The sequence below is a fragment of the Hyla sarda genome, chromosome 5 (genome assembly GCF_029499605.1).
Source record: "Hyla sarda isolate aHylSar1 chromosome 5, aHylSar1.hap1, whole genome shotgun sequence".
In the NCBI taxonomy this organism is placed as follows: Eukaryota; Metazoa; Chordata; class Amphibia; order Anura; family Hylidae; genus Hyla; species Hyla sarda.
This window is the reverse complement of record NC_079193.1, coordinates 153,789,496-153,808,160: the sequence shown is the minus strand read 5'-3', so window position 1 is coordinate 153,808,160 and position 18,665 is coordinate 153,789,496. Positions and strand designations below refer to the sequence as shown.

Sequence of the window (18,665 nt, the reverse complement as noted above, 5' to 3'; positions counted from 1 at the left end):
CAGGCACCGCGCGGTGAGGGCGGTGCCATGTGACAGATGACGTGGTGACGTAGGACGCGCTCGCCGTGCTGCTCTCATAGAGGAGGAGCGGAGTGAAGATGGCGGAGCGCGGTTATAGTTTCTCTCTGACCACTTTCAGGTAAGTGGGATGGCATAGTGAGCCCGGCCTGTGCTGTGACCGGTCTGCTTGTATCTCGCGGTCTCCCGGCATCATCCTCCCCGGTTTCAGTGTCTCTGTGACCCGCGGCCTTTTGTGTACCCCGCTCCGCCGGTACTTTGCACAGTCACCCTGCTGTCTACCCGGCCTTTCAGTCGTAGCGTGTGGCGGTGGGCTGCGCGGAGGCGTCTAGTGACCGGACCGGCATCCGGGGAGAATGGGATCCAGCAATGCTAGGACGGTGATGCCTGTGTGCGGGGATGGACAGGCTGATGTGTGCAGCTCCTCATCATACAGAGGGTGCAGTTACCCACAGCATCCAGATGTCTAGGGGGGAAAAATAATCATTGTGTAACAATTGAAGATAAACCATTTTGTAACTTTTGGGGGCTTCCGTTTCTACGCAATACATTTTTCGGTAAAAATGACACCTTATCTTTATTCTGTAGGTCCATACGATTAAAATGATACCCTACTTATATAGGTTTGATTTTGTCATACTTCTGGAAAAAATCATAACTACATGCAGTAATTATGTTAAGTTGTCATATTCTGACCCTATCTTCTACAACTATTTTATTTTTTCCTGTGTATGGGGCGGTATGAGTGCTAATTTTTTGTGCCGTGATATATTTTTAGTGGTACCATTTTTGTATTGATCGGACTTTTTGATCGCTTTCTTTTCATGATACACAGTGACAAAATACACCATTATGGACTGGATTTTTTTTTGCACGTATGTCATTGACCGTGCACCTTAATTAACAATATATTTTTATTATTCTGACATTTCTGCACATGGTGATACCACTTGTTTTTATTTACACTTGTGTCTTTTTTAAATAATTTTTTTAAGTTTTATTCAAACTTATTAGGGAAGGGGTTAAATAACTTTTTATTTTTTATTTTTTTGCAGTGTTATAGCCCCCATAGGAAGCTATAACTTCACACACTGATCATCTTTTACATTGATCTGTTATCCCATAGGATAACATAGATCAATACCGATTATCGGCCGATAATCACGATTTTGGGCATTATCGGTATCGGCAATTATCTTGCCGATAAGCAGATAATGCACCGCAACTGCCACCCCCTTGACCCACCGCACCGCGTCCCACCCCCCACCGTGATGCTAGGCGGTATACCGGTATGGATTTTTGCCCATACCGCTATACCGGTCGGGCCCCTCACCCACCCTCCGAGTCAATAAAAAAATTTCAACTTACCCGTAATGGGGGTGGTCCGGGCCATCCATCCTTCCTTCCTTCCTGTAGTGTCCGGGGGCGTTCCAGGTGGAGGGTGCACCGGTCCGGGCTGTCCTTCTTCTCCCACGGTCTTCTCCTCCACTCCGGGCAGGCTCCGGCCTAGTACGCTGCTACGCCGTGACGTCAGGTGCGTCGCTGCGCACGGGTGTCACTGCGCAGCGGCGTCTATGCAGCGTACTAGGCCGGAGCCTGCCCGGAGTGGAGAAGATGACCGCCGGAGAAGGACATCCCGAACCGGTGCACCCTCCACCTGGAATGCCGCCGGACACTACAGGAAGGAAGTATGGATGGACCGGACCACCCTGACAGGTAGGGGGAGAGAAGCCGGTGGCGGCGGCCTATGGCCCCGCAAAAGCCACTGCAGATCATTGATTTAAAGCGCCCGCTTTAAATCAATGATCTGCAGCGGTGTCGCAGGGGGTTAAATAGCCGATAATTTATACCGGAATATCGGTATAAGTTATCGGCTATCGGCCCTAACATGCACCGATTATCGGTATCTGTATCGGCCCTAAAAAAACGATATCGGTCGATCCCTACAGTAAACTACCAGAGGTATTAGCTGGTAGTGCGGGGGACGCTGATCAGTTTGATGCCTACTGTGTCTGGATCCGTCCAGCCATTCGGGCGAAATGTTCGTTTTTCTGTATATGCTAATTAGGTGCTAACTGGCACAGGCAGGGTTACTGGCACTCTGATGTCAGTGCCGGATATCTCATCAATATTCCTCCCCTTCCTCTGCCTCTCCCCCCTCCATTACAGAGCAGGAAGAGGTGAGGAATATCGATGAGCTGGGTGGCGCTGATGTCAGTACCAGTAACCCCGGCCTGTGCGAGTTAGCGCCTATTTAGCATATCTGGGGGAGGGGGACAGCAAGCTGATAGTTTTCCTTTAAAGCGCAACTGTCATGATACATTAGCCCCCCAGACTACTACAATGTTATATATGTCCATAACATGAGTGTAACCATACCTTTTATGGGTTTTCCTCTTTTTATAACTTACCCTCCTGACGTGCGTGCACCACCTTCCTGCATTGACAGAGCGAGCGCTCACTCACGCAACCTATGCACTCACTGCGCATGTGCAGTACTAGAGGAAGGGAGGGGCGCATGTGCTGCGTCTTACTACACAGCGATCCCAGCACTGAAAGGAGAGGATAGGCGTGGCAGAGGCGGGGCTTTGCGAACCCCAAGCCAGGCCTATCCGACTGTGCCTGCCCGCTGGATAAATGTATTTTATAAGTTCTAGAAGGAGGAAAACCCATAAAGGTATGGTTACACTCATGTTATGGACATCTGTAACAACATTATAGTAGTCTGGGGGGCTAAAAACTCATGACAGTTGTGCTTTAAGGCATGTTCACATTTGACTATTTTCAGCTCCAGATTTGCTGTAGCAGATTTTGCCACCTATTGAAGTCAATGGGAAGCAAAATCTGCTGAAGCTGATCTGCAGGAAAACAATATGCACGTGTGAATGTAACCTTAGACTGTTCACCCTGGCATCACTATTTCTGTGGGCTGTTAGGACTTGCTTGGAGTTGTAGTTCACCCTACAGCCAGAAGAACAAAGGATTTTTACAATTACCCTAATGCAGTGCTGGAGCCTGGTTTTGTTGGACATGATTTTGGCATTAAAATGTGGAAAGATGATTTGCCATTATGATGTGTGAAAAGTGCATCTTAGATGAGGCATCTTGTTGCCTCAGTACTGACTAGTAAACTTTTTCTAGTAAGGTAACTGCTCTGGTTTTAGGACAGCGCCCCACCAAGGTGAAAATAGTAATAGCTCTATGGGCTATAATGTCATACATTTAAATGAATAGACTGGTTTTGAAAATTGTTTTTGTATTTGTAGTTAATGCAGAGGAGTTTTTGTCTAAAGGGGTACTCCGGTGAAAACCTTTTTTCTTTTAAATCAACTGGTGGCAGAAAGTTAAACCTATTTGTAAATGACTTCTATTAAAAAATATTAATCCTTCCTGTACTTATTAGCTGCTGAATACTACAGAGGAAACTACTTTCTTTTTGGAATGATCTCTGATGACATCATGACCACAGTTCTCTCTGCTGATGTTATAATAATAACGCTTTATTTATTGTTCTCCTTAGTGGGATTTGAACCCAAGTCCCCAGGACTGCAAGGCAGCAGTGCTAACCACTGAGCCACCATGCTGCCCTTAGCATATATCTGCTATGCATGGTTGCTAAAATGGACAGAGATGTCAGCAGAGAGCACTGTGCTTGTGATGTCATCAGTGTTCCAAAAAGAAAGGAATTTCCTCTGTAGCATTCAGCAGCTAATAAGTACTGGAAGGATTAAAAAATTTTAATAGAAGTAATTTACAAATATGTTTAATTGTCTGCCACCAGTTGATTTAAAAGAAAAAAGGTTTTCACCGGAGTACCCCTTTAATACTCTCATCTGAGGGCCTACACCAGTGGTGTCAAACCGAGGCCCTCCAAAGGTTTCAAAACTTCAACTCCCAGCATGCCCGGACAGCCGTTGGCTGTCCGGGCATGCTGGGAGTTGAAGTTTTGCAACATCTGGAGGGCCACAGTTTGACACCACTGGTCTACAGTTTCTCTTTAGAGGACTTGGAACATCTCTGCATTCTTCTGACAGTTCAGGTTCCTCAGTACAAGAGCTCTATGTAAGATCACACGCTTTTTCACTACATTCTGCTGTATCCATTAGGTATGAGAAGCTCCCGATATGAGACTGTATGACCCATGGTACTGCAGCGCTGTCCCATTCAGGTGAACAGGAGGAGGCTGTATAGTACCTGCAAGTATGAACAGATGCAGTCATAGTAGACGCTGAAGAATCTGCAGCCCTTGGACCAGCCTTGGGACCTCTAACAGCAGTTGATTGGCAGGGGTCTGACTTCTAGGACCCTAACCAATCTAAGATTTCTAGTCTGATAAGGCTCCATTCACTTGTTCAGCTTTTCAGCTGCAATTATTGAATACAGAGCCGGGAATATATTTCAAAATATACATGTTATCAATGTCTGATCTGTTCCTGGCTTTGTATTCAATAACCTCAGTAAAAAATCTGAACGTGTGAACGCATGACCCCTTTACAATGTAGTTGAGTGATTTGTGGAATTACCCGTGCAGGGATGACACAGCTTTTTAGCTTTCACTTTCACTCTGTCCTGGAGCTTAGCTTGAAGTGCTGTAAAGCAAGACTGCTGGAGTGTAGTAGTTGGTAACCTTCAGTTACACACTTGTCACAACTCATGTGCACTTTTCGACAACACCCAATAAAATGAACACTTGCTGTTTCTGAGCAGGCAGTTATTAAGGGTCTGTTCACACCATGTTTCAGTGTAACAGAAACATTTGCTAGGAAAGCACAAATACATAAACAGACGCTTAAAATTCCACTTGAAATTCTGTTTGGGGATTCCACTGCAACAGTCTCGTTTAATTCAAGGGAACTCTGCACTGTGCACACGGTGGAATTTGCGTGCCTTGTTTCTGGCACGGAAATTCCGGTTTACGCGTCCGCAGACAGAATGAACCTGTTTATTCTTTTTGCGGACTCCGCACAGAATGCATAGCTGTCTGAGACTTTCCGTGCTGAGATTCCGAAGTGTGAACGTAGGGGGGGAGATGTATCAAAACCTGTGTAGAGAGAGAGTGGTGTAGCTGCCAATCAGATCGCTTCTTTCATTTTTCGAAAGGTCCTCTGAAAAATGAAAGACTCAATCTGGTTGCTATGAGCAACAGCACCACTCTTCCCCCTACACAGAATTTGATAAATCTCCCCCATGGCCTTATAGTTGTCTCTATACAGACCATTTTGCAAGGCTGCAAACTCATATTTAACTAGAACACACGTGTAGGGCAATCAAGTGTTCGCAGCACGCCAACTATACATTTCTCATAAAGGGAGCAACTCTAAAAGACATAACTCACGTTTCTTGAAATGGAAATGCTTCCGATTTTATTTTCTTTGACTTTATTGCACATAATTCATCTCAGGACCTTCATTTTAGAAAGTAGAAAACGGCAGCATTGTAGGTATGTTCACCAGTCATGGCACTACGTTTCAGGGGCAGACCCCCCTTATTCATGCGCCTAACTCATAATTGCTCTGAGCATTCGCACATTAGGCTGGATTTACGAGGCATCACCAATGGCTTTTCAATGCAGAAATGCTTCAAAAATACGTGTTTCATAGGGGAAATAATGAACACTTGTGCAAAGGAAAAGTTGTCATATTGCTTTTATTTTAAAGGCTTATTTTAGAAAACTACTCAACCAGAAGAATAATCCCTCACCCCAAGCCTAGTTGTCAACTTATATATTTGAGCAAAATCATAATACATATATTGCTTGATTTCCGCTCTTCCCATAACTTTATCTTACAGCACTTTTTATTTTTTTTACCCTGATAGTATCATAGTTCATCTCTTAATTCTCTCTACCAAATTCTAGTTTATTGAAAAGTTTTAAAAAAAAACCTTGAACATTAGTCTGTACAGTCATGATTCTCCTAAGAAAAAGCACGTGTCCCTACTATGTTCCGCTCTCATAAACTGATGGCGCATTAATAGGATATGTAATCATTTTACCATGGGAGTGTAACCTGTCATCGCACTGATCGAGGTGTAACACTGTGTCCCCTTCCCTACTTGTACAGGAAACTACACTTACAGGGGTATTCAATTTTTAAATTTGTTGCTGGGGCCACAATGACAACTTATAGAACACCTACTTACCTACCTTGCTTCCCCAGTCAATCATAGGGCACTGCCTGAACAATCTAGGCTCATGTGCAATCTACTTGATCCACACTCATTATCATACATCCATTGACCTAAATTAAAGGGTTTTCAAGAATGAAAAGAACCTAGAATTGCCTACCCCAGTCCCCTCCTTGCTATCCAGATGGTTCCTATTTCTCAGGGTTTCTTGCATTTCGATCATAGGTCAGTTGTGGTGAATAGGGGAAATTGAGAATAAGTTCTTTATTTTTAATTCAACTTGGGACAATAAAAGGTTATTACTGCCTCTATAACTGCAGTTCGTTTTAAGGTTTTACTTTGAACTCATCACTTAAAGGGTTACTCCAGTGGGAAATTATAAAAAAAAAAAAAAAATTTTCCTTCAAATAAACTGGTTAAAAAAGTCAGATTTGTTAATTACTTCTATATAAAAATCTTAATCCTTCCAGTACTTATCAGCTGTTGTATGCTCCATAGGAAGTTGTGTAGTTCTCTCCACAGTGCTGTATGACCCCTCTGTCCATGTCAGGAACTGTCCAGAGCAGGAGAGATTTGCTATGAGGATTTGCTCCTGCTCTGAACAGTTCCTTACACAAAAAGAGGTGGTAGCAGAGAGCACTGTGGTCAGACTGGCAAAAAAACTACACAATTTTCTCTGGAGCATACATCTGCTGATAAGTACTGGAAGGATTAAGATTTTTTTTTAATGAAAGTAATTTACAAAGTTTTCCACCAGAGTACCCCTTTAACCCTAATGGAGCCAGTAAGGCAATAACTTTTTTCTTTCAGTAGTGTATGCAGGCTTTCCCATTAACAACCATTTATTTCCTTAGTCCTTCAGGTAAACTTGTACAGATTGAATATGCATTGGCTGCGGTAGCTGCAGGGGCACCATCTGTTGGAATTAAAGGTAAGTCACTTATTGCTAGTCTTCAGTTTAGTATCCATTATAGGAGGAGATCTCATCTGCTGCTGAAATGTAAAATTGAGATCATAATAACTAGAAATATTTTTAAGCCCCATTATCCAGATGTGTTGTATACTTACTGCTTATTCAGAAGTCATATACCTGCATGCTCCAGTGGATTATTGGATTAGTAAAGTAACATTTTCTCATGGAAAAACTGTTTATTGCCCATAGCAACTCAGTCACAGCAGGGTTAACCATTTCTTAAAGGGGTACTCCGCCCCTAGACATCTTATCCCCTATCCAAAGGATAGGGGATAAGATGTCAGATCGCCTCGGTCCCGCTCCTGGGGACCCCCGGGATCCCCGCTGCGGCACCGCGCTCTCATTACAGCACAGAGCGAGTTCGCTCTGTGCGTAATGACTGGCGATACGGGGGACGGAGCAGCGTGACGTCATGGCTCCGCCCCTCGTGACATCACAGCCCGTCCCCTTAATGCAAGTCTATGGGAGGGGGCGTGATGACTGCCACGCCCCCTCCCATAGACTTGCATTGAAAGGGGCGGGCCGTGACATCACGAGGGGCAGAGCCGTGACGTAACGATGCTTCGGCCCCTGTACCGCCCGTCATTACGTGCAGAGCGAACTCGCTCTGTGCTGTAATGATAGTGCGGTGCCGCAGCGGGACCGTGGCGATCTGACATCTTATCCCCTATCCTTTGGATAGGGGATAAGATGTCTAGGGGCGGAATACCCCTTTAAGGAAAAAACACTCACTTCTCAGAGGAGGCTCTGATCCTCATTCTGGAGATCAGAGGTCCCAGCAGTCTGACCTGCTATGATCAGTTAGTCCTGAGGATAGGGGATAGTTTATGTTCATGGGTGGTACACCTTTAAGTGACAGAAAAGTACTCCGGGACAGAAAAATATATCCCCTATCCTAAGGATAGGGGAGAAGTATCAAATCGCGGGGGGGACTGACTGCTGGCACCCGATGCCCTGGCTCTCTATTGGAGAACCTGAGCGATGCACTCAGGTATCTCCGGCCCTCCCACGGAGTTGCATGGAGGGGATGTGTTGTCCACAGCTTCATGCAATGGTCGACACTTGAGATGAGTGAACTTACAGAAATTAGATTTGTCACCAACTTCTCGGCTCGGCAGTTGCTGACTTTAGCCTGCATTAATTAGTTCAGCTTTCCGGTGCTCCGGTGGGCTGGAAAAGGTGGATAGGAGACTCTCTCCAGGACTATATCCACCTTTTCCAGCCCACCGGAGCACCTGAAAGCTTAACTAATTAATGCAGGTTAAAGTCAGCAACCGCCGAGCCAAGAAGTTGTTGACGAATCCAATGACTGTAACTTCGCTCATCTCTAGTCGACACAGCTCTTTATTTCCATGCAGAGAAATAGAAGTGTCATAACGCACCCCCCCCCCCCCCCGCGTTCTGACACTTATATCTTATGCTTAGTATTGTGGATACATTTTTAGAATCCGGAGTTCTGCTTTAATCTGTATATTCTTTGCTGCTTTGGTAACTTTTCTATTTTCTTTATTTTAGCTGCAAATGGTGTTGTTTTGGCAACTGAGAAAAAACAGAAATCCATTTTGTATGATGAGCAGAGTGTACATAAAGTGGAACCCATCACCAAACACATAGGCATGGTATATAGTGGCATGGGCCCAGATTACAGGTATCATGTTTTTTTCCTTTTTAGAAAATGAACACACTGATCTTATTTTGTCATGTGTTGTAAAATTTTTTTATTCATTTGTTAGAGTCCTTGTTCGGAGGGCCCGGAAACTTGCCCAGCAATATTACCTTGTGTATCAGGAACCTATTCCAACAGCACAGTTAGTACAGAGGGTTGCATCTGTCATGCAAGAATATACACAGTCTGGGTAAGCTCAGTTCTTGCTCACTTTGTTTTATTTCTCAAACACTTATAGATATGGGGTGTGTGTGTGTGTGTGTGTGTTTGTTTAAGTCACATTATCTGGGGATCCTAGCCTTCATACACTGCTCAAAAAAATAAAGGTAACACTAAGATAGAAATCAAATTTATCAACCCATGGAGGTCTGGATATGGAGTCACCCTCAAAATCAATGTGGAAAACCACACTACAGGCTGATCCAACTTTGATGCAATTTCCTTAAAACAAGTAAAAGAGGCTCAGTAGTGTGTGTGGCCTCCACATGCCTGTATGACCTCCCTACAATGCCTGGGCATGCTCCTGATGGGGTGGCGGATGGTCTCCTGAGGGATGTCCTCCCAGACCTGGACTAAAGCATCTGCCAACTCCTGGACAGTCTGTGGTGCAGTGTGGTGTTGGTGGATGGAGTGAGACATGATGCCCCAGATGTGCTGAATCGGATTCAGGTCTAGGGAAAGGGCAGGCCAGTCCATAGCTTCAATGCCTTCCTCTTGCAGGAACTGCTGACACACTCCAGCCACATGAGGTCTAGCATTGTCTTGCATTAGAAAGAACCCAGGGCCAATCGCACCAGAATATGGTCTCACAAGGGGTCTAAGGATCTCCTCTTGGTACCTAATGGCAGTCAGGCTCTCTCTGGCAAGCACATGGAGGGCTGGGTGGCGCCCCCCCCCCCCCCCCCCCAAGAAATGTGCACCCACACACCATTACTGACCCACCGCCAAACCGGTCATGCTGGAGGATGTTGCAGGCAGCAGAACGTTCTTCATGGTGTCGCCAGACTGTCACATGTGCTCAGTGTGAACCTGCTTTCATCTGTGAAGAGCACAGGGTGCCAGTGGCAAATTTGCCAATCTTGGTGTTCTCTGGCAAATGTCAAACGTCCTGCATGGTGTTGGGCTGGAAGCTCATGGAGTCTGTTTCTGACTGAGTTGACACATGCACATTTGTGGCCTGCTGGAGGTCATTTTGCAGGGCTCTGGCAGTGTTCCCCCTGCTCCTCCTTGCACAAAGGCACCGGTTCTGCTGCTGGGTTGTTGGCCTCCTTCACTTCTCCTGATTTACTGCCCTGTCTCCTGGTAGCGCCTCCATGCTCTGGACACTACGCTGACAGACACAGCAAACCTTCTTTCCACAGCTCGCATTGATGTGCCATCCTGGATGAGCTGCACTACCTGAGCCACTTGTGTGGGTTGTAGACTCCGTCTCATGCTACCACTAGAGTGAAAGCACCGCCAGCATTCAAAAGTGACTAAAACATCAGCCAGGAAGCATTGGAGCTGAGAAGTGGTCTGTGGTCACCACCTGCAGGACCACTCCTTTATTGGGGGTCTTGTTAATTGCCTACAATTTCCACCTGTTGTCCGTTCCATTTGCACAACAGCATGTGAAATTGATTGTCAATCAGTGTTGCTTCCTGAGTGGACAGTGTGATTGACTTGAAGTTACGTTGTGGTGTTTAGGTGTTCCCTTAATTTTTTTTTGAGCAGTGTAGATTGCCATATATAGTGTTTTACATATTTCCACTTAAAGGGGTACTCCAGTTCTTAGACATCTTATCCCCTATCCAATGGATAGGGGATAAGATGCCTGATCGTGGGAGTCCCGCCACTGGGAACCCCCGGGATCTTGCATGCGGCACCCTGTTTGTAATCGGTCCCCGCAGCGTGTTCGTGTTTTTAATTACTTCTATTTAAAAATCTTGACCCTTCCAGTACTTATCAGCTGCTGTATGATCCACAGGAAGTTTTTTTTTTTTTTTTTTCTTTTTGAATTTCCTTTGCTGACACCTCAACTGTCAGGATCAGCAGAGAGCACTGTGGGCACAGAAAGGAAAAAAAAAAAACTTCCTCTGGAACATACAACAGAGAAGTACTGGAAGGGTTAAAAAACGGAAGCAATTTCCAAATTGATTAAAAAAATAAAAATAAAATGTTTTCCAGTTTTAAAAAGTACCTGTCACCAAATTTCTCTAAACTAACTCAGGCTATGTTCCCCAACTACTCCTAACACTCCTCCCATCTAAAAAACAATTTCAGAGCTTTAAAAAGCTCTTTTATCTCACCGTTCTTCTTGTTCACAGTACAATCTTCCAGCAGGAGAAAGTGGGAGTTCCCAGCAGGCATGACGTCACTGAAGCCTGCTGCGGGACCACTTCCGCCCTCACATTGTTGCAGTGCTGTGATGAATAGAAGACCTTAAGATCTGTGCATCTTTTCAGTGAGGCCTTGTGCAGCTTTCAATAATGCTCTGTGCAGCTGTCAATAAAGTTGTGTATAGAGAAGCACTTCCTGAGTTTTGTCTCCTGCCTGGCCGGGAGGAAACTAAACTCAATTAATTGTGACAGGGAACAGAACAGCCACCTAGTGGTCGTTTTTTTCTATTACATTTTAACATATTTATGTTGATAATTAGAGATGAGCGAACTTACAGTAAATTCGATTCGTCACAGCCCACCGGAGCACCTGAAAGCTGTACTAATTTATTCGGGAAAAGTCATCCACTGCCGAGCCGAGAAGTTCGTGACGAATTGAATTTACTGTAAGTTCGCTCATCTCTATTGATAATTTTAAAAGCAAGTGAATGGGAAAGTGTCGTCTTCTAATTACACAAGGAACACTATATGAAGTTTATTTGGTGACAGGTACTCTTTAAGGATGCAGCAAGATATCATCCTTGCATTTTCCTTGCCTTCTGATAGAAAAATAAGGATTTTTGCTATCAACAGAACCAATAGAAGCTTGTTTTTTTTTTTTTTTTTTTTGCAGGCCCAATTGTACATTGCATTGACATCCTTCATTTTACAAAATGTAATGCAAAACAGATTTGTGCATTAAAATTAAATAAGTACTAAATTACTACTTTAAACTTGCTGTGAACCCGACTTGCTGCCCTATGTTCTCTTCCCTCTATAGGATCAGATGCTGAATGCTAGCTTCTAATTTTGTGCGGAGATATGCCTGTAGTAACAGCACTATTGTATCTTGTATATTTTCTTTTGGCACATGAAAGATACCAGGTATAGAATTGTGTAATTAATACCTGCACTGTTTATTCCTTAGCGGTGTACGTCCGTTTGGAGTCTCCTTATTAATTGCAGGTTGGGATGAAGATCGACCATATTTATTCCAGTCTGATCCTTCTGTAAGTAGCCTCAATAAATATTCCCTTTTTATATATATATTTATATAATTTTTTTAAATTTTTTTTTTTATGCTTTCTCTGCCTTTTTATTTCTTAATGGTTAACCCTTAACACAATGTGACATATCAGGAACGGTGAGTTTAAGTTAACCTGCTCTGACAAAAATACACATCAGTGACATTGTGGTTGTACACCAAAGTGGCCAAAAAACTACTTGCCCTTCTTGCAAAAAAAAAAACAAGCTGCCATGCATCAATTTTAAATGTGTAGGTTTCAATGTGTTAAGCAAAAAAGTACTAAAACATAAAAACACTCTGGTATTGCAATCTCATTGAGCGGCATTTATCAAAAATGAACTTTTTTGGTTTTTGTTCACTTCAGATTAAAAAAAATTAAATTAAAAATTTAAATTGTGAGGAAAGTGATGTCCGTGCTCAAAATGTATGAAATGGTGCACAGATGTTGGTGAATGCCCGCTGAACTGCTCTGGTTAAATGTCGGAGTAGTGGTGGGCAATTGTATATAAAGTCGCACAGATCTTAATAAAATTGTCGCATGAAGTGATATAGGGCAGGGTTGAATTGCCCTGTGATTTCTTCTCAATATGACCCGTGCCACTTTTTTGCGACTTTTCACAGAAAAGTCGCACACTATATAAATTTTTATGACCAGGAAGTAATCTGTTTTAGATCACTTTGTGCAGTGGTCACTAATTTAACAGTCTAAATGAAAAGTCGCACGGGACCAGCCTGTGATAATATATGTGAGAAAGTGGAGAGATTTTCCCACAGCAACCAATCACATGAAAGCTGAGCTGTGATTGGCTTCTGTAGGAAACCACTCCATTTTACTCTCTGAAAGGTTGATAAATCTGGGCCAATTTGTGGTGTTTGTGTGATATGTAATCTACCTGCTCAGCCAATCACTCCCTAAGACGGGACACGCTCATAAATGCATTGTCTCATAGACAGAAATGTTTTTCCGAGTAGAATCTGCAAAAAACATTAACAGGTTGTGTTTTTGCAGACACTGGAATCAGGATTTCCGTGGCAGATGTTTCTGCTGCGGAAATTCTGCTGTGTGAACAAAGCAACAGAATCTCATTGATATCAATGGTATTTTGCTGCTGTGCTGCTTCATGCAGAATTCTGAACATTCTGATGTGTGAACATAGCCTCAGCCTGGAAAATGGAGGGGGGGGGGGGAGAGAAACAAAAAATGTCTACCATCGATGTAGTCCTTTTGGACCAGGTATCTGAAAAGGGGGGCACCCCCCACCCCCCCCCCCTCAAAATCACTAGCGAGCGACCATGGTGCATGTGGTTGTGAACTGCAGGAAGGACCTGGACTTGCTGCTGTTTGAATCAACAATCCAGGTTCCAACTGCCGTTTATAGCCTCATGAGCTAAATTGCTGCTTACTGTTTGGCCCCAAAGGAGTTAGGCCTCTTTCACACTATGAAATAGTTCCGTTTAGGAACTTCCGCCACAATGTCCCGTCACTGTATCACGTTTGTAATGAATTACGGGCATATACGGGTGCAAACGGGCAGTTACAAAACCCCATAGGCTGCAATGCTATTTAGTCCCCGATATAGTGACGGAAGTTTCTAAACGGAACTATTTCATAGTGTGAAAGAGGCCTTAAGTGGTGAAGTACTGGCTGACTGGACATGAGGTGTACAGCATATGCCTCCTGCTCAGACCCAGCTGGTCTCAAGGCTGTAAACACAGGCAAAGCTTAGGAGTAGAGATGATTGAAGTTACAGCCATTTGATTCGTCACTAACTTGGCTCGGCGGTTGCTGACTTTATCCTGCATAAATGAGTTCAGCTCTCAGGTGCTCCAGTGGGCTGGAGACTCTCTCCTAGGACTGTATCCACCTTTTCCAGCCCACCGGAGGACCTGAATGCTGAACTAATTCATGCAGGATAAGTCAGCAACTGCCGAGCCAAGAAGTTTGTGATGAATCGAATCACTATAACTTCGCTCATCTCTAGTCAGGAGCAGAACATGCACCAAATATGTTGCATCTTCTGCCTCTGCCTTGTCATTTTGACAGAGTCCTGACTCCTATACAGTAAACAGTGGTGTGCTTTGCATTGCTGTTCACTGTGGCCTGCAGAGGTTACTCCTTACTACATGTGCCACGCAGCCTTCTCCTGTAGGGCTGAGCCTGCATGTTTGTTGGGAGTTAGTGACAGATTTGTCAACCCATTAAAGTAAATAAGTAGCAAATTCCCAGTGGATTTCGCACACAAACTGCTTGACTATACCCCAAAGCTATGTTTTTGGCCAGAAATAATAATGAAATATAGATTTGTCACTGTTATACAGCTATGTCATTTCTGTGATTAAAACATTTAGAGCATAGTTTTTTATGCAACCTGTTTTCTTTTCTTTAGGGGGCATATTTTGCATGGAAGGCTACAGCGATGGGAAAGAATTATGTAAATGGAAAGACTTTTCTTGAAAAAAGGTATAAATATTAGAATGGTAAATGGGATTGTTGAGGAGTTAAAAGGCTATAAAGGCATATTTTTTTTTTTTTTCCCCAAAAATAAATATGGAGCGTGAATGGTTTACTTGGGTGAATTGTGATTTGCTTTTAGTGTTCACATAGCTGTGTAAGTCAGCTGCTTTATTCAGAAACTGTTTAGTCCTTTCAGACTGGTGCTAAGCATGTTGCACTGTCCTCTTCATCAAGATACCAGAAGCCTGAAATAAGTGGGGCCATTATGATTTTCATTAGTGTAAGACTTTTCAAGAAGTACTCCCATGCAGGAGAATCTATCCCCTATTCAAAGGATCGGGATAAGTGTCCGGTCCACAGAATTTGTTACTGGGGAGAGCTGTGGTGCTGTGCAGAAGATCGCAGGCGTCCCAGCAGTTGGACCCCCCCCCCCCCCCCCAAATATCTTCTGCATGAAGAGTCAACCAGCCCACCAGCCTCAAACTTGCACCCATTCTCACCCCCAGCCTATTCCCCCTTACTGCACAGGTCAGAATATGCCTAGAGAACTTTTATAGAAGTTCCAGCGCGTTTCCTATGAAATCCTATTTCTAAATTCTGTGCAAAAAGCTCAGGCAAGATGGCTGCCCCATAATGAAGAGAAATTAAACAACAAATCACATTTCTTGTTTTTTCTAGATATAATGAAGATCTTGAATTGGAAGATGCCATACACACTGCAATCTTAACACTGAAGGTACTGTCCAAAAAAAATTGTAATGTATATCCTGATCACAGGAGCAAATAATAACGCTGCTGCTATGTATTCCAACAGGAAAGCTTTGAGGGTCAGATGACAGAAGACAACATTGAAGTGGGTATCTGCAATGAAGCTGGGTTTAAGCGACTCACCCCTGCTGAAGTCAAGGATTACTTGGCAGCTATAGCATAAATGACTTCCAATTGGGGAGGTCGATTGATGTATTTTTTTTTCTGCCACTTAAGGATACACAATGGTTTTCTTTGCAGATTTTTTTGCATACTTTCTTATTTCTACCTGTCTGACGGATCTTTTTAAAAATGACATGGATCTAATCCCAATAAACAACATCAAACAGACTGGCAACGGTTGTTTTCTTGCTGTCTTATAACAGTGTGTATATCAGAGTCTTTTTTTGTCTTCCATATACCAGAGTAAAGACTACCAGTGCCAGGCCAGGGGAATACTAAGCTAATAGGATTCTTCCCAGTGCAGTACACAAACAGCCTTTTGACTTCGCTGAGTACAGTACAAGGGTACGTTCACACGGGCGGATTTATTTGCAGGTTTCCTGCTGCGTATTTGAAAGGAGGCAGGCTTTTCGTGGCTGTCAGCAGCAGATTTTCCTCTGTGGAATTTCCGCTGCGGAAAATCTGCCGCAGACCCTATTGAGTTCAATGGGGCTTGTGGCATGTTTTGCACAGCGAAAATTCTGCTGCGGACAGCCACAAAGAGCCCACCCACTTTCAAATACGCAGCGGGAAACCTGCAAATCTGCCCATGTGAACCCTAATACTTTATTTCCCTCATGGTTTTGCATGGGAATTTAACTCTTGCTGTCATGTTCCCCTATAGATAACTGCTGTGACCCAGTGATCACCTTACTGTCACAAAGCTGATATCCATTTTTAAGGGAAATGGTAATCTCTCCATTAACTGAAGAGTAGATAGGTTACAAAGAAGTAATCTACAATAAAAGTACGAAATGGCATCTGTCAGTAGCAGATTTATTGCAGTTATAAATGTTACATAGTACAGTTGAGGAAAATGTTCAAATTCAACCAAGGAGGTGAAGAGGTTAATGTGATTATATATTTCAGCACTTATATTGTTTTGTCCTAAGAATGCATCTAACCCTGTTTTGAAGCTCTCAGCCGTTCCTTGCGACACCACCATATAGAGCCTCCGTCATCTCTGTATATAGAGCCTTCCCCTTTTTTTAAAACTTGCCAAGTTCACTGCTTTGTTATTGCTGCATCTGTAAAACTATAAAATAAAGTGATCAAAATGTCACTTGAACCACTAATAAAAAATAAAAAAATCATCCTGGAAAAAGTTAACCCTCACACAACATTGTCTATATAAGGCCTCATTCACATTGCTGCCAGAATCCACTATTCGGAGTTCTGTCGGAAATACGCCAGAAGGATGGACGTTTAGCAGAGAAGAAAAATGGGCCTTTTCTTTTCCCCCTCTGCTACATTCCTGTAAAAGCGGATCACTGATGGACCCCATGCAAGTGAACTGGGTCCATCAAGACCGGATAGTAGCTGTTTGCATCCGACCCGTTTTAGGGTCTGATCGGGTTTTTGTTTTTAGTCTGTCAATGTAGAACCACCCACTTTTCTGTTTTCCCTAGAATTAGCAGATTGAGCTAAGGGCCTGTTCGTAGCATACATTTGCATCCTTTTCAAATATCCTGTGTTCCCCACCTCCCTTTTGGGCAAACTAACCCTTTAGGACCGGGTCACATGGGGCGCATTTACAGCTTATATTATGCTGTGGATGTGCCGACTGCAGGCACATGAAGGGACTGCAGAGCAAACTCCCGGTTGCGGCCAGGTAGCTGTGTCCGCTCGTAGTGGTGGATTTTCCACTGTAGAAATCTGCCGCTATGAGCAGACAGAGCTACCCAGCCGTAGCCTGGAGCTCGCTCTGCAGAGTCCCTCTTGTGACTGCTGTCAGCTAAATACGCTGCTGCTCCCCGTGTGACCCTGTCTCTAAACAGGCGGCCACGGGACACACAAAGCTGCAGGTTTTTTTTTCTCCTCATATTTCAATCTTGTTAAAAAGGTATCTTTTTTTTTCTAATTTTTGTCTTTTTACAAACCTGAATAAAAAGTTATTCCCCCCCCCCCCCTAACATTAAGGGCATGTACTGTGGATGTTGCAGACTTTATGCTGGGTAAACTTTAACAAATATCTGATTGCAGCTTCATATCCACAATATATACATTATGTATGAACAAAAAGCTTCAACTGAATGCAAAAACATGATGTAAACAAGCTCTTAATGACATGTTATCCTGAAACTTTTCCTACAAATCTCTTTTATTAATCGTCTCACCTCCCATCTGCAAACTGGACTACAGTAATATGAAAGGTAAAAATGACCACATGCTATTATTTTAGCACTCAGCATCAGGCTCATTGAGTGCTGTGTGTACCAAGAGAGTCCTTGTAATGGCTCTGTACAGAAGAGATCTGTAATATGGCTGGGTAGGAAGCCCTGGCTGTTATAAACTGCTGATGTAAATGTAGATGTTAATCTGAGTGAAGGGAATAGCTGCTCTGTATTCCTCTGGCTGTGTTTTTCTCCTGTGGGCCTAAAGGATCAGGCATAATAAAACGCAGCATTTTCGATTCCCCCCCCTCCCCCTTCACATGACACCTTATGTATGGGCAAGTAATGAATGACACTCCCTCTTAGATGGTGCACACGTAGGAATCCCCATCCTTACAATAGATATAAAGCAAACTTGGCACTCATATACTGGTGAATTAGAAGGTATTTATTGTGGCAGTCCATTGATGTTTCGGTCCTATCTGGACCTTCATCAGAATTGTACAGGGCTGGTGTGGTTGGGAAACATGAAAAGATACTGCCAGGTGACGTGCCAGTGGAGCGGTGTGTACAGTGACTGAAGTGGTGACTGCACACACCGCTCCACTGACACAGCACCTGGCCGTTTCCCTGCCACACCAGCCCTGTACAATTCTGAGGAAGGTCCAGATAGGACCAAAATGTCAGTTATTCAATGGACTGCCACAATAAATACCTTCTAATTCACCATTCGGGATGAGCGAAGTTACAGTGATGCGATTCATCACGAACTTCTCGGCTCGGCAGTTGCTGACTTTTCCTGCATAAATTAGTTCAGCTTTCAGGTGCTCCGATGGGCTGGAAAAGGTGGATACAGTCCTAGGAGAGAGCACCTGAAAGCTGAACTAATTTATACTGGCTAAAGTCAGCAAACGCCGAGCCACGAGGTTCATGACGAATCAAATCGCTGTAACTTTGCTC

The 18,665-nt window shown here is 43.7% G+C and overlaps 1 protein-coding gene across 1 annotated transcript; it reads left to right on the top strand.

Moving 5' to 3' along the window:
* The first annotated feature begins 12 nt into the window (after positions 1-12).
* On the top strand, positions 13-15,720 carry PSMA2 (proteasome 20S subunit alpha 2). The gene is made up of 8 exons (XM_056520521.1): positions 13-139; positions 6,999-7,075; positions 8,633-8,765; positions 8,851-8,973; positions 12,069-12,150; positions 14,555-14,628; positions 15,301-15,358; positions 15,437-15,720. Exons 1-8 carry the CDS (start codon positions 99-101, stop codon positions 15,551-15,553), a joined length of 705 nt encoding a protein of 234 aa, XP_056376496.1. The 5' UTR covers positions 13-98; the 3' UTR covers positions 15,554-15,720.
* The last annotated feature ends 2,945 nt before the right edge of the window (positions 15,721-18,665 follow it).